At 45.4% G+C, this 13,909-nt stretch overlaps 1 protein-coding gene across 1 annotated transcript in view; it reads right to left on the reverse strand.

Moving 5' to 3' along the window:
* lars2 (leucyl-tRNA synthetase 2, mitochondrial) overlaps nucleotides 1-13,909 on the reverse strand; it is a 175,418-nt gene that overhangs the window by 26,983 nt on the left and 134,526 nt on the right. Inside the window, 1 exon segment of the mRNA XM_084335979.1 lies at nucleotides 8,151-8,278. Coding sequence (XP_084192105.1) covers nucleotides 8,151-8,278 — 128 coding nt within the window.

Genomic DNA, 13,909 nt, shown 5'->3' on the forward strand with positions numbered 1-13,909 from the left:
CTTCTCAAGTTGATTGAGGACTTTGGAGATTTATCGGGATTTAGGATAAATTGGCCGAAGTCGGCCTTCCTCCCACTTAACGCCCCTGCAAAAAGAAATATAACCCTCCCAGAAGAGATACCGATGGTAAAACACTTTAGATGTTTGGGAGTTGAAATATTCCCTACCATAAGCCAAACGGTGAAGCACAATTACATACAAATCCAAAACAAAATCAAATACGACCTTGTCAGGTGGTCAAAACTTAAAAACTCAGTACAAGCACGGATATCAATAATTAAGATGGACGTCCTACCTAGAATCAACTTCTTCAGCTCAATGCTACCGTTACCCCCTCCAAAGGGTTACTGGAAAGGATTACACTCCTCCACATACAAATTTATTTGGAATAACAAACCACCACGTATAAAAAGATCCACCGCACAGAGAAACAAAGCAGACGGTGGTATGGCATTTCCAGATTTCCACCACTATTTTAAGGCATACACTTTAAGACCACTGACGACATGGTTTGATCCCCAAGCATCAGTATCCTGGAGAAATTTAGAAGAAAATATAGTAGCTCCACATAGGCTGAAGGACATAGTGTACACCAAATTATCAATTAAGCAATGCGAACGGAAATTTGGCCCCATAATCACTCATGCAATCCGGATATGGCGTGAAACACAAAAAAAATACTCTATCCCACATAAATGGCATAATCATACTCCCTTATTCAATAACAATGCACTCTTGATTGGAAAACAACCTATAAGATTCCCTAGATGGGAAAAGCAAGGCATACACACATTAGGAGACGTTTTCAACAAACAGGGTTTTTGTAGTTTTGATGAGATATGCAAAAAAATTTATCTCACCAAGTCCTCATATTATTTTTACGCACAGTTATTGGCATGTTTGAAGGCTCACAGTGTTCCATTAAGGATACCAATTGTACACCACAGATACCACAAATTCTTCTATGAAAGAGAGACATCGAGAGGTTTTGTTTCAGATTTTTATCATCAATTACTAACGGCCTCGTATGAAACCCTACATCTAGACTCAGTCTGGAGGAGGGATATACCAGACCTGGAGATAGACTTTGACTGGCAAGAAGCCTGGGCAAATGTACGCCTTGCATCAAGGAACCCGGACCATCAACAAATCAATCTTAACTATATTCACAGGACATACTTAACTCCTATAAGACTGAACAAAATGGGTCTTAAACAAGACTCCAAATGCTCCTTATGTACAAATGGGGACGAAGGGACATTTATGCACATGTACTGGGACTGCCCACCAGTTAAGATATTTTGGAAAGAAGTGACCCAGCAACTGTCAAATCTCTTAACTCTGGATATACCTGTACACCCCTCTGTATTACTGCTGAATGATGTCTTTGAGCATGCAGTACCTCCACAGCTAAAGAGATTGGTTTTATCCGGTATCACAGTGGCTAAAAAGCTGATAGCATCACGATGGTTTCAACCGGAAAAAATGTGCCGTAAGGTCTGGATTCTTACATATCTCGATGTGATTTATCAAGAAATATCAACAGCTAGAATTTTGGGTCTCAATGAATCCAAAATGGCAATGTGGTTAGAAGTGGTGGAGAGAATAAAAGCCAGCATATAATGGTAGTGTCTGGTTAGGAACAAATTATAATGGTTGGATTATCCAATGGGGGGTCCGGGAGAGGGGGGTACGAGCTGGAGCATATGTGTATTTGTATATCCTATTGTGTGTTGTCATGTTTGTTTATGTGTTTGTTTAAAAAATAATAAAAAAATAAAATACAAAAAAAAGAATGGGTACAATTACAATGCGGCTCAATACAAACAATTGTTAAGGGGCCCAGGGGGTGTACTGTTGTAGTTTGAGCTAATTTACACCATGCTCCAAAAAAAAAAAAAAATCTGCCGAGCGATGTGGCGCGGTCGATTCAAGGTGAGCGGTGAGCGAGCGGAGAGCGACTTGGGGGCGGAGTCAACTTGAGCGATTAGCGGAGCGGACCAAGCTTTAAAGAGCGAAGAGCGGATTTCTCGCCCGCGCCGATCCGCTCACGTGGCCTGTCCGGAATCCACATTTTACTTCTCAGGCATGTAACCCGAGCCGATCGGATTCATTGTGGAGCCTCAGAACAGCGTGGAATACATAATACAGTATGTAGCGTTGGATCAATAAAAGCGATAGATTTTTGGAATGGCGATCAGGAATTGGAATGATCTTTTTGGAGAACATCTGATCTGAGGTAAGGAATCTATTTTACAAGTCTTGGGATAATCAGAGTTGTATTCGCTGAGATCTCAGCGTTCGCCATATGTGTGTGTGTGTGTGTGGGCGATCGCTTTGAGGAAATCAGAGAATCGATTTTTCAGATCGCCTATATAGCGTGCATACGTACACATATACTATCGATAATCTAGCGTTTATTTGAAAACGATTCATAAATAGGCCGAAAAATGACATGTATTCTAGAATATTCCAGTAAAGGGCGATTATCATGGAATATTTATATTTTCCTTGAAAACGAGGGCTTTTCAAAATGCTATAAAACTAAAATGAACCGATAAAAAAACAATCCGCTTCGACAATGTTATTAATGCTAACATTGAAGTGGATGGTGGGCATTCAAGCGGTAAATCAAGATTAAGCTTGGGCTCTGAAAGTGTTAATACATCTATATAATTATACACATGTGTGCATATAGCTATTAATACATCTATATAATTATAAACATGTGTGCATACAGCTATTAAATACATCTATAATATAATTATAAACATGTGTGCATATAGCTATTCATACATCTATATAATTATAAACATGTGTGAATATAGCTATTCATACATATATGTAATTATAAACATGTGTGTGTGCATATAGCTATTAATACATATATGTAAATATAAACATGTGTGCATATAGTAGCTAATATGGAATTAATTATAAACACAAAATACATGAGTGGGTGAGTGCATGTAAGAGAAAACATGACCGTGTGTTAAATTAATGTGTGTATACTAAATAAACCAGTATTATTTGAAGCATGTTTGGTGTACGATCAAACCAGTATGATACATACATTATCAGGATAGGAGGAATCCCTTTTGGTTGCCCCAGACAACAGCTTAAAAACTGGAAAACGAGTCATTGATAAGCGACGAGCAGATTAGACACATAAAACACATAATTTAAAACATAGATTAGGCGTTATTAATGCTAACATTGAAGTGGAACCTGGGTTCCATCCTAGAGGCAAATCTTTCCTGTGACAAAATGGCATCCAATGTAATAAAAAAAGTCAACCAACGAACTCGATTCTTGTACCGGATCTCCTCACTGGTAAACAAGAATACCCTGAAGACTCTAGCAGGAGCACTCATTCAAGGGTACTACGACTATGCTTGCACCTCATGGTACCAAAGCACCTCAAAGGCGCTAAAAACAAAATTACAAACATCTCAAAACAAACTGGTCAGACTACTGCTTGACCTTACTCCTAGAACCCACCTCACCCCTGCCCACTTTGACAACCTAGGATGGCTTAGAGTAGACGACAGAGTACAGCAACTTGCAATGGGCCTGGTCTACAAGATACACTACACGACCAAGGTACCCATGTACATGACAAAATACTTCCCAAAGGTCAGTGAATACCACGATCACAACACCAGAGGGAGCTCCACAAATCATGTTAAACCCAGATTCGGCTCAAACAAGGGACTAAACACGTTTCGCAATTATGCCACATCAATGTGGAACGCCCTACCCAAAGCTGTAAAGGAATGTGAATCACTACCCACTTTCAAAAACACTCTCAAAAAACACCTAAGGGAGACTGCAACCCGAAACTGGCCCCTGTAAATGTCCGAACACAACCCCCTCCAATGTACAGTAAATTACCAAGTATGGTCTTGTCAATAATCCAATGTACAGTGTTGTTTGTACAGTTGTACAGTGTCCCCCACCCCCCCCTCCTACCCAACCCCCCCCCCCCCCCCCTACCCAACCCCCCCCCCCCACTCCTAACCAACCCCCCCCCCCACTCCTAACCAACCCCCCCCCCCCCCCCCCCACCCACCCAACCACCTCCAATGTACAGTCCCCCCCCACCCCCACCTACCCAATCCAATGTACAGTTTCCACGCCTAATGTATATACTCTTTTCTTTCTGGACTCTTTTTGTATCACAGTACTGTAATTGCAAATCTGGTATGTCATAAATGTATAGATGGAGCAGTACTGTCTATCTGTATGTCATGTATGTCATATATGTTACGATGAATTGAAAATGGGGGACCCTGATGTAAACAAGACGAAAGTCTTTCTCTGGTCTGCATCCCCTTAACAATTGTATGTATTGAGCTGTACTGTACTGTACCCATTCTGCAATCTGTTAATAAAGTTTTCATTCATTCATTCATTCATTCATTCATTCACCTGACCCGACGGGTTCGGGCTGGGTAGGGCTTTGTTTTTAAGGCGAGACACTGCAGGTGAATAGTCAAATATACTTTTTTTGTTGATTTTGAGATTTTGTTATATTTTGCTTCCTAAACATGTCTTCTATGAAACTAGTGACAATTAAATGTCAATAACACACATTTAGTTGTTTATTTTACATCATTTTGCCTTATTGTATCCATAAATGTGCACATATTTAATGGGGAAGTGACTCATTTGCATATATAAACATAAATTTCAGAAAACTTTTTTCTTAGTTTATATGTACATAACAAATTGGGAAAGTTTCATTGTGATATCTATTCAAATATTGTTTGCCTATTAGGGGGTACTACACTGTACTACACTGTTTGTAGCCTGTGTGTAGTTCTGTTCAGTTCAATAACATCAATATTATTATTATTCAGTTATCAGGCATGTATTTAGGTTGTCTATTACTAATGGTTTGATTAGGTATTGTGTTTGTAAATATCAGTTTAAAAAAAAAAGTATGGCATTTTACAATACAGAACTTTGAAGGCGTTTTTCCCAAAAATGAGTTTTAAGAGTTTTTCCTCATACTCTGAGCCAGACATCTCCACTTCAGTAGCACGCACATACACCAAACCTTCCAGTTCTATTCATATCTATGTTCTGAAGGTATTTACAGAAGGGTTTGTTGATATCGCATTCATACCCTGATTTATATCACATTTTATTCCTAAAAACATGGCGAAATATGGAATTTTACCATAAAAATGGACTGAATGGAGTATTTTCTGATTTATGGAGTGATAAAAAGAGATATCCAAAATCCCCTCTGTAATAACCTTTGGCTCTAATATGTCAACAAAATGAAACTATAATTTTGAAAATGGCTTTATCCAATGTTCAGATTTCTGTCCTGGAATTATATGCAAATTAGTGCATATTTAAGTAGATCATGCCTCATTTGCATATTTAAACATACAATTTCAGAAAACTTGTAATACAAAAAAGTCTTGTCTTAATATAAGTAATCAACTGGGGAAGTTTAATTGTGATATCTATTAGTTAATTTGTTTACCCTATTCACCTGCAGTGTCTCCCCTTAAATAAATAATTCGGGCTCGGCGGGCCGGGCAGCGCCCTCTTTTTATTTATTTTTTCTTTATTCCGCGCTCGCTATACTCATATAACTAGGGTTATAGGATAACCTTAAAGGGGAACTATTTTACTATTTCTTTCACTATTTTGGGCACTTTTACACAATTCCTGTGAGTCTATGGAACACCTCTGTAATTTTTTATTTTCTTTTATTCATTGTTTTGTATTTCTAATCAAGTCCTCAAAAACAGCATTTTTCTACCTCAAGATCTCAAGCCGTTTTGAGCCTGGGCTCCAACCACTGTGTGCAGCTCATCTTGTACCTCGCCATTATCATGCAGCGGTGTCTTTCTGACATCACAAATCATCACATTTTCAGATGACTCAGTTCAGTGAGGGTGAATATTGTGAGAGGAGAATTGGAAGAATGCGCCAATATGAGGATTAGAGACATAGATCATATTAATATAAGTTCACATAGCTAGGAAACAATGCTAAACACTCAAAAAGGCCATTTATAAGATAGTTCCCCTTTAAGTTTCTGTTTCATTTTTGCGCCAGCTGTCATCAGAGATCAGAGTGTCTCTCTGAGTCGCAATGGATAAGTTAACAGATATGGAATTAGGGAAAGGGAGAGCTTTTGAAAGTTCGCAATGCGTCTGGGAAAGCTGCATTTTTGGAACCATTTGGATGTAATTACCGCAGCCCGCAGGGAGAACTCGAGGGGAGTAGAACAGTGATGAAGCCCTCAGGTGGATGATGAACAAATGAACCGGACCGAAGTGGCATAGGTTGTTTGAAGTTGGAATATAGCCAGTTGGTGAATGTTTTAATTTGTTCTTGGATGTATGTAGCCGGTTGGCGAAGTTTTGTTAACGTTGTTCAACGCGTTGCTGACATCAACAGCGAAGTGGTGAGTCTGATGTATTATTATTTGCTGGTGGGGTCGCTGCTGCCCTGTTCTGTTGTGCTTTCATTATATAAATATTGCTCTGCTCGAAATCTGATTTCTGTTTTCTGTTTGTTTGTATAGTGACTGAGTAGGCTATTGTGTCGTGTGTGTGTGTGTCAGCGAGCACTGGGACGGCATTCTAATAAGAGCGAAACAGGCTATGTAAATGCTTCTTAGTTTTCAGCGTGATATGCGTTATTTAGGCAGACCTATTGGACATTTTCGTTTTTGTTTATTTATTAACACTTTAATCGCCATGGGTTAAATTCATAATTTACCATCCCTCGCCAGCTCTATTTGTCTATGGAGAAGTTCCCCTTCTTTGCAGGGCTATAACTTTTTAAATTCTATTGCTAAATTGCCATTATTATGGCCCATTCAATGTCCTATATGTATTGTTCAGGGTGTAGCAACGTTAAACTTTTTCATTCACATATTCATACTAAAATATGGTCTAAAGTATAAGTATGTTTTTATCGTTTTCTGCAGCTTTCTCCAGAACTTGATTTATAGCTCCAAATGCATTATATTGATGATGAAATACAGTTTGATAGCAATCGGCGCGAGATAAAAAAATTCAACTGGACGTGATTCTAGAAGTTTCTACGTATCATCTGATGATGACCGGATGGGCGGGGGATCGTTTATAATTCCGTGGGCAGCGTTAGATGATTCATCCAGAGTGGGTCATATGTTCATCAGATCAGTTAGTATAGAAGACGTTAGAAAATAACGTTGAAACTCACCGTGGCTTCCTCGCGCCGCTGGCAGATGAGCGTGGAACAGAATTTTTTCTATTATGGGATGGAGAAATGCCGATCCATTTCCAGGTTGTATAATAGTATATACGTCCAAATCATGTTGTTTTTTCGAGTTATTTGCACCGATCGATGTTCACTGTATCAAGACGGAGTCTCTCTAACGATAGCGAGTGCCCGGACCACATATGGATGAGCACTTCCGGTTCAAAGGTTAATTTCCGGTTGGCGATCTGCCGATCGGCCACCAGATGGCGCTCTTGAACCGCTAGAGAGTTGAGAGGAGATCAGCAGTGTGTCTCAGGGCTCCGGAAAAGAAATATGATTTCGATGACAGATTTTTGAAATATTGACATCAAAGACGAGTTACGGCGTCTTCGGCAGAATGAGTATGGCTAGGAATGACGTGTAAACTCGTCCCCGGCGATCATAGTGTTAAGTTAATATATAAACAGTGTTTCGAATATCTAAAACAAAAATTTATATTTGGCTATAATATAATGCTTGTTAGTTTTCAGCGCGATATGCGCCTATCTGTTATTTAGGCAGACCTATTGGACATTTTTGTTTTTGTTTATTTATTAAGTTCATATAAAACCGTGTTTTGAATATTTAAAACAAATAATATTTTTTTTAAATGTAAGTCTAAATTAAAAAAAATAACCTGGTTTTCATTCGGGCTAGGGCTTCAAATGTTGCATTACAGTCAGGCTTATTGTCGGGCAGGGCCTGAACGTCATGGGCTCGGGCTGGGCACGGGCCTAATTTCAAGGCCCTTGCAGACCACTAATTCAAATCACTGATTTCACCGGCGCTTCAACGGGCTAGGCCCTCCTCATCAGGGTACTGCTGATGCGCGTGCATGTGTGTGTGTGTGTGTGTGTGTGTGTGTGTGTGTGTGTGTGTGTGTGTGTACCTACCCGTACTGTCAGCTCCACAGTGTCAGGGACCGCCAGGTATTGGGGGTCCACAGTGGGCCAGGGCTGCTCTAACACATCTCCTTCCTGAGAGAGAAGAGAGCTGAGGGGGTTCTTTACCTGCTTCAGCCCTGGAGGAGAGGAGAGGAGAGGAGAGAGGGGAGGAGAGAGGAGAGAGGGAAGAGGAGAGAGGAGAGAGAGGAGCGGAGAGAGGAGAGGAGAGGAGAGAGGAGAGGAGAGGAGAGAGGACAGGAGAGGAGAGAGGGGAGGAGAGAGGACAGGAGAGGAGAGAGGACAGGAGAGGAGAGAGGAAAGGGGGGAGGAGAGGAGAGAGGACAGGAGAGAGGAGAGAGGGGAGGAGAGAGGACAGGAGAGGAGAGAGGAGAGGAGAGAGGAGAGGACACGAGAGGAGAGAGGACAGGAGAGGAGAGAGGACAGGAGAGGACAGAGGACAGAGGACAGGAGAGGAGAGAGGACAGGAGAGGAGAGAGGACAGGAGAGGGGAGAGGAGAGGAGAGGAGAGAGGAGAGAGGACAGGAGAGGAGAGAGGAGAGGAGCGGAGAGGGGAGGAGAGAGAGGGGAGGAGAGAGGAGAGAGGACAGGAGAGGAGAGAGGAGAGAGAGGGGAGGAGAGGACAGGAGAGGAGAGAGGACAGGAGAGGAGAGAGGAGAGGAGAGAGAGGGGAGGAGAGAGGACAGGAGAGGAGAGAGGACAGGAGAGAGGAGAGAGAGGACAGGAGAGAGGAGAGAGAGGGGAGGAGAGGAGAGAGGACAGGAGAGAGGACAGGAGAGGAGAGAGGACAGAAGAGGAGAGAGGAGAGGGGAGGAGAGAGGAGAGGAGAGAGGTGAGAGGGGAGGAGAGAGGAGAGGAGAGGAGAAAGGGGAGGAGAGAGGAGAGGAGAGAGGGGAGGAGAGAGGGGAGGAGAGAGGAGAGAGGGGAGGAGAGAGGAGAGGAGAGAGGACAGGAGAGGAGAGAGGGGAGGAGAGAGGGGAGATGGGAGGAGAGAGGAGACGAGAGAGGAGAGGAGAGTAGAGGAGAGAGGGGAGGAGATGAGAGGAGAGGAGGAGAGAGGGGAGGAGATGGAGAGGAGAGGAGAGGAGAGGAGAGAGGAGATGGAGAAGAGAGGGGAGGAGAAGAAAGGAGAGGAGAGGATAGGAGAGGAGAGAGGAGAAGAGAGGGGAGGAGAAGAGAGGATAGGAGAGGGGAGGAGGAACATTGAGAGGAAAAGAGGAGAGGAGGAGGGGAGGGGAGGAAATATGGAATGAAAAAAGGAGGAGAGGAGGGGAGGAGAGACAGAACAATGAGAAGAAAAGAGGAGAGGAGAAGCAGAGGGAAGAGAGGAGAGGAGAGAGAGGAGAGGAGAGAGGTGAGGAGAGAGAGAAGAGAGGAGAGGAGAGAGAGGAGAGGAGAGAGGAGAGGAGAAGAGAGGAGAGAGAGGAGAGAGAGGAGAGGAGAGAGAGGAGAGAAGAGAGGTGAGGAGCGGAAAACAGATTGAACTTGTGATGCTGTCACACGCTTCACATCGTTTATTCCTCCATGAAAGCAAAGCTTTCAGGACAAACCCGAGGACAGTGTTGAAAAGGGCAGCGTGAAAAGCAGCACAGTGGCTGTTCAGCGGCCCACAAACAACAGTGTCAAACAGCCGATAACAAGCGGCTGAGCGCTCGATAAGCTGAACCAGAAAAACCCATAAGGAGCGACTTTCTTTCACTTTCTACCACGGCTTTAGTTCCCACATGGAGGCAGCTGATCCAGATGGTGGATAAGCAACGGCCTCTCCCACCCACTCCCCTCAACTCCCCGCTAAAAACATCCCACAGGAGCCGTATGGGAAGGATGTGAACTTCCTCCATCCTGTGCCGTGTGTATGTGTGGCGAGGGAGAGCGGGTAAAGCAGAGGTTGTAGCGTACGCTGGGGGTAGCGGTGGGTCACATGTCCCTGAACCGCATTGTTCGCTCCATGAATACTCCTTCACCTCTGCTCCCACCCATCAGCCAGTGTACAGAAATACACACGCATGCATCACACACACACACACACACACACACACACACACACACACACACACACACACACACACACACACACACACACACACACACACACACACACACACACACACACACACACACACACACACACACACACACACACACACACACACACACACGTTCTGTATGCAACTACCCAAGAGTTCTTGTATAACTACACTTGTGAGGACGATTGACTAAATTCGTCCCCTAGCCTTAAAAAGGGAACACCGACCCGTGTCCACCCACTGGGGGCGACAGTGGCTCAGGAGGTAGAGCGGCCGTGTGGTAATCGGAAGGTTCCCGGTTCGATTCCGGCTCCTCCCGTGCATGCGTGTCGAAGTGTCCTTGAGCAGAGACACTTAACCACCTAACTGCTCCCGATGAGCAGGTCGGCACCTTGCGTGGTTGCCTCCGCCGTCGGTGTGAGAATGTGTGAACGAACGGCTGAATGTTTTTTTTTTTTTTTACACAATTTTTCTTTATTTTCCCTTTTCAACATGAAACAAGACAACACAATACAGTAACAATACTAATAAACAAGACATCACAGGACAATAACAGTAATAATAATAACGACAATGACAAGACCATCAGTTAAATCAGAATAATGAAAAATAAAATAGTCATGTATAAATTAAATATATAAATGAATAAGAATATATATATATATACCTATATATATGTACCATAAGGCGAGATTACCTGAGCACCCATCATCTCCAGTATCGACAACCAAGGTCCCCATCCCCACCCCGTGAGGACCCCAAATCCGGCGCCCCAGCGAACCAGAGCATCATGCCTCTTTAACACTCCGACTCACCAAGACCTCGAATCAGGGGCCCCCACCAGTCCGAGACTGTGTCTTGTTTGCTTTTCTCATATTTTTATATTCAGAGTTAATGATATTGTTTACACTGTTTATTTATTTTTTCTCATATGTATCTTTATATATTTGGTATTATTATACTTTTTATTTGAATAACAGGTGTACAGCAGATACATGTCCCACAGCACACGGCAATTATCTCACTCTCTGGTCCCTTCCCCCACCTGCGGCCAACAAAACTAAATAAAGACAGGACAATAATAAAATTAAAATAAACAATAATAAATAATAACAACAATGACAACAACAACATCATTGTTATACAACAGACAGGCGTCTTACGCGTTGTGGCAACCCCAAGCCACCCCTGGGCTTGGTGATTGATGGGCGCTATGTGGCGACCCAATGGCTGGGCGCTGCCCATGTTTGGGCGTCCGCTTCCGGACGCACCTGTCACTAAAGACCCATCAGAGTGATTACGTGATTAGCGAATCACGGCGCGGTGCGCCTGTTGGGGAGGGGGGACTTAATGGAGCCGAGGAGCCTCCTCTCAGTCCCCCGTAGCAGCGCAAGGCAAAAGGCCACAGAGCGGAGACGCCGCCCGGCCGACAGATTACCGCCAGCAAACCGTTATTATTTGACTAGAAAATAAAGAGCATGATTTTGGGAACTGCAACCTGTCTGTGTGTTGTTTATTCTGCCACCCCTACACCTGGAATTGCCACAGTGGTGGAGAATGCGGGCATAGTCTACTGGCAATCAGGGGTGCGGAATAAACAACAATAGACTTTATCGAAGTAGAATAAAAGAAATAAAAAAAAAAAAAAAAGAAGAAAAATATATATTTAATAAAAAAAAAAAGCATGGACGCGCTGGTGCAGCAGCTCGTACAGGCGAGCATGGAACAACAGACCCGGCACGAAGAGGCCCTGCAAGAACAGAGGAAACAGACAGGGATGATCCACGCGGAGCTCCAGCGGATGGCCTCTCACCGGCGGGAGGAAGGGGCCGCCGGGACGCGGCCTAACCCCGGGCGCTTCATCCCCAAGCTGACGGAGCAGGAGGATATAGAAGCCTATCTCCTAGCGTTTGAGCGCACCGCCGGCCGGGAGGGCTGGCCAGAAGACGACTGGGGGGGACTGCTGGCCCCCTTCCTGTCGGGTAATGCGCAAAAGGCCTACCAGGACCTGCCACCGGAGCAAGCCGAGAACTACACTCGGCTAAAGCAGGAAATTTTGTCCTGTTACGGCCATAGTCTGCAGTCCCGTGCGCAGCGGTTCCATGACTGGGTGTATGACGCACAGGCCTCCCCGCGCTCCCAGATGCACGACCTGGTCCGCATAAGCCGAGCCTGGCTAATGACTGACCCCGGAGGGCCCACGGTCTTGGAACGGATTGTTATGGACCACTTTGTCAGAGCCCTCCCCTATGACACGAAGAAGCAGGCGAGTCAAGCGGACCCCCGCTCCGTGGAGCAGCTGGTGAATATTGTGGAGGCCCACCAGGTAACGCAGGAGTTACTCAAAGGGGGGCGAGGGGAAAAGCCAGAGCGGCCGAGAACAAGGAGGGGTCCCGACGAGCCCAGCCCAAGGGGCCGGGTAGGGAACGCAGGTGATCCCGAACTACCCCGAAGAAGACCGCTGTTCGACCAGGACCAAAGACGCTGCTATGACTGCGGCGAGCCCGGGCATCTCTCGTGGAACTGCCCAGGCCGGGATGTGTCCATGCCATCGGCGGCAGCTTCAGACCCCCGCGGAAAGACGTGCAATTATGGCGCAGCCTGTTGGGCCCATAAGGAAACATCGGCGACACTTTTACCCGTGCGCGTCAACGACAAAGATGCCGTAGCGCTCCTGGACTCGGGTAGTGTCATAACGCTGGTTCAGCCCCATTTGGCACACTGCGACGCAGAGGCTCCGCAAGTGTCAGTGTCCTGTGTGCACGGGGACACAAAGTTGTATCCTACAGCGCAGATCACCCTGACAACCACCAAGGGGGTCTGCTCGATGACAGCCGGCGTCATACCTAACCTGCCGGTAGCGCTGCTGATTGGTCGAGACTGCCCCCTGTATCGCCAGCTGTGCTCAGCCGTCATCTCCCCGCGCACCCCACCCTCTACGGGTAAACCGAGGAAGAGGAAAGGGTTACGTCAGCCGAAGGTGTGTGCTCTGAACGTAACGGGGAGTGAGACTAAGACGGCATCAGATGTAGGTGACGACGCGCCGGAACCCCTGAATATACCGGGGAGTGAGACAGAGACGGCATCAGGTGTGGGTGACGACGCGCCGGCGCCCCAAGCGGGCCCCGAGACGGATAGCAGTGACGAGGACCCATTTGCGGAGTTCCCCCAGGCGGACGAGGTGGGGAGGGACCTGGCGGGTCAGTTCGGAACGGCCCAGCTGGAAGACCCAAACCTAACGCAGGCCCGGGCGAATATCAAAACCATAGATGGAAATCCTGTGGAGGGGGTGAGTAACCTCATATCCTCACTTTGCAATAAAAAGACAGTTGCTGTACCAAGTCGTAAAAAAGAATAATGAGGTTAGAGATCTATTGCTGGTGCCGAAATTCTTTATTCCCACTGTACTCCAGCTAGCGCATTCACATATCCTCGGAGCGCACCTGGGCGTGGACAAAACCATGGAGCGCATAAGGGCGCGTTTCCATTGGCCGGGCATGAAGAGAGCGGTAGAGGACTACTGCAGGAGCTGCCCAGAGTGTCAACGCGCAGCACCAAAGGTACAATATAAAAATCCTCTGATCCCGCTGCCCATCATTGAGACCCCATTCTCAAGAATTGCCCTCGACGTGGTGGGCCCTCTAGTTAAATCGTCCCGAGGCCACCAGTATATACTGGTAATCATAGATTATGCTACCCGTTACCCCGAAGCCATCCCGTTAC

Source organism: Notolepis coatsorum (assembly GCF_963971535.1).
Source record: "Notolepis coatsorum genome assembly, chromosome: 19".
In the NCBI taxonomy this organism is placed as follows: Eukaryota; Metazoa; Chordata; class Actinopteri; order Aulopiformes; family Paralepididae; genus Notolepis; species Notolepis coatsorum.